The following is a 2515-nucleotide window of genomic DNA, read 5'->3' on the forward strand; positions in this document are numbered from 1 at the left end:
CCAAGCACCTAATGTCAACATGCGAGCGAGCTGCCTTGGACTGCGATGAGGGCGCTGCGTAGCCCGAGAACGCGTCAAGACGGTCGGATGTCACAGGCACGGTATCGATCTGACCATAGTGAGCGACTCACCGAACGACAGGTCCTCCAAGACACTGGCGATGCCCTGTTTCCAGCTCCGAGCGACAGTGTAATCCCCCTACGTCGCATGTTTCGCCTCATCTATGGCTTTCGGGTCCCCGGGTGTAGGCCTGTATGCTGCGGAGCATCGCAGGTCGCCGCTGAAGCTGGACGAGTTGCAGTGAATACCTGGGTGAGTAACCTAGCGGCGGAGTAGATCACAGAACGCTAGCATTTCGAGGGAGATGTTCAGCTGGTGCGAGATATTTGTCGTCAGAGTTGAGTTTGGTGGATATCGAGGTCGGGGTCTGGAGCAACCTTGAACCTGTCCGTCCGCGACTGGGGTCGCTGGACCCGCTTTCTGCACTTGTCTCGAACACCCTCTCACCGTTCTGTGTATGGATCGCGCGATGCCCTCGGACACCATGACACTCTGTTGTAGCTAAACCCGCGATTATACCCAACTTTCTGGCTGCTATAATGCATGCACGTCGGCGGGACTCTCGCGCGCATCCTCCGCACCCCCCGCCGAACGACGATTGCTCATGGATCTCTTTGAGTCCTCTTCTAGTGAGCACGCTTCATGCTGTTGCGCGCATCCCGCGCTCATTGCATAGGAGAAAGATACATACTCGCCTGTTCTGGCCCCGTTCTGTGACAAGAAGTGTTGTCCGTGGAAATATTTAAGGTTCCGTCGACGCTCGCTTCCTTTCTCAAACGCTCACTCGCCCATATCGAAGGGCGCGGCGAGCGCGAAGCCCCCTTTTGTCCCCACCCGCCACGATCATGCGCGTCGTATTCGCCACAGCTTGGTTTGCGCTCCTTACTGCTGGCACCGTCGTCCTCTTTGGCGCTGAGCCGGTGTCAGCATCAACTACGACCAACTTTGGCGGGCAAGCGTCTCCAGTCCACCTCCGCGAGTCGTCGGGTACCACTGACCAATGATCACAGAAATATCTTTCATGGAGTAAAAGGTGCTGTCGATAAAGCACACAATGGCATGAACAGTACGTCTGCGTCTGTCTAGTATCTACCTTGTTGGCACGTACTCAGTGGCACCACAGAAGTGGTTTCCGACGTCAATCGTCGTCTAGGCGAACTCGAAACACCACAACAGTTCTGGGAGCATGCGCAATCGCTTGGCCATCATTCTCAGGACTACGCGGCTTTCCTCATCCACGAGGCTGCGCAAAAGGCTGACGCGGCTTTCCTCATCCACTAGGCTGCGCAAAAGGCTGACGCGGCCACCGTCGCACAGCTGCACCAATTCCAATACACTATTCAAGTAGTTGTCTCTAATACGGAAGACCTGAAGGAGCTAATTGCACAAACAGCAAACAAGCCGTTCGACGAGATTCAGCGCGATATCGAGAAGGTATTCGAGGACCTCCTAGAGGAGTTGAAGGAGCAGTTTCCCCCACACGACCAAGCGCCGAACCATGCAGAGCGCAGAGGCAACGTTTCTCTGGTCGTGCGCAAAGCAGAAGAGGCGTTCATCAAGTTAGGTGTGCAATATGGGATGCCGGAGAAACAGCTTCGGAAGCATCTCGACCCAATCATGAAACACGTCGAGGACATCGTCGTTATCATCGGTCGGTCCACCCCATACGCCCATACCATACGTTACGATCTCACGTTTTACAGGGGACTCGGCGGAACAACACCCAGTCTTGTTCAAGATTTTGATTATTTCCGGCATCATGCTCATCATCCCAGAGTCGTGGTTGTTGAACAAGGAGTGGTGTGGCGTAGCTGAAGGCAAAACTACAAGGGAGCAAACAAAGGACTGTAAGAACAGAGGACTTACAACAGATCTCAAGACTACTGAGAGGGAAGACTCAGGAGGCGTAGAATGAGAGGAGAGATCGTTACATTACAGGGGCATCCAGCCCAGTATATATACACATGAGAGAGCCATCACATGATCGTACAGTAAGCGTAGTAGCATGACATCGTAATGGTGCAATGAGCAATGATGCGATGATTGCACCATGGATAGAACGTACTGGAAAGGACTGGACAGGACCGGAAGGGAATCTGGACAGTCCTAGAACATGATATCATAGTGATGTCATAGTGATGTCATCAAGGAACGTGCTGGAACATCCTGGAAAGTACTGGAAGGTAGTGGAATGTTCCGTACAAGTCTAGAACAGATCATGTGCTACAGGTCTGGATCAAGTCCGTAAGAAATGTATGTAATATGTAGCAACGAAGAACATAAGTCCATAACGGGTAAAGGATAAGACCTATCCCGTAGTGTAACACCCAAAATAGTCGAAGTTCAACACTCCCACTTGTTCAAGATGCTACAAGCATGCCAGAAGACGACCTGAACTTCTCAATTGCTTTGAGAGGAACATTCTTCGTCAAGCAGTCAGCAAGCTGGTCTTCGC

At 52.3% G+C, this 2515-nt stretch overlaps 1 protein-coding gene across 1 annotated transcript; it reads left to right on the plus strand.

Moving 5' to 3' along the window:
• Positions 1-905: 905 nt before the first annotated feature.
• On the plus strand, positions 906-1875 carry B0H18DRAFT_952623 (uncharacterized protein; the record flags this gene model as incomplete). The annotated part of the gene is made up of 3 exons (XM_048042135.1): positions 906-1047; positions 1094-1126; positions 1409-1875. The coding sequence occupies 3 exons, from the start codon at positions 906-908 to the stop codon at positions 1873-1875; spliced, it is 642 nt and encodes a 213-aa protein (XP_047896635.1).
• Positions 1876-2515: the final 640 nt, after the last annotated feature.

The sequence above is a fragment of the Fomitopsis serialis genome (genome assembly GCF_022376445.1).
Source record: "Fomitopsis serialis strain Sig1Antser10 chromosome Unknown B0H18scaffold_13, whole genome shotgun sequence".
In the NCBI taxonomy this organism is placed as follows: Eukaryota; Fungi; Basidiomycota; class Agaricomycetes; order Polyporales; family Fomitopsidaceae; genus Fomitopsis; species Fomitopsis serialis.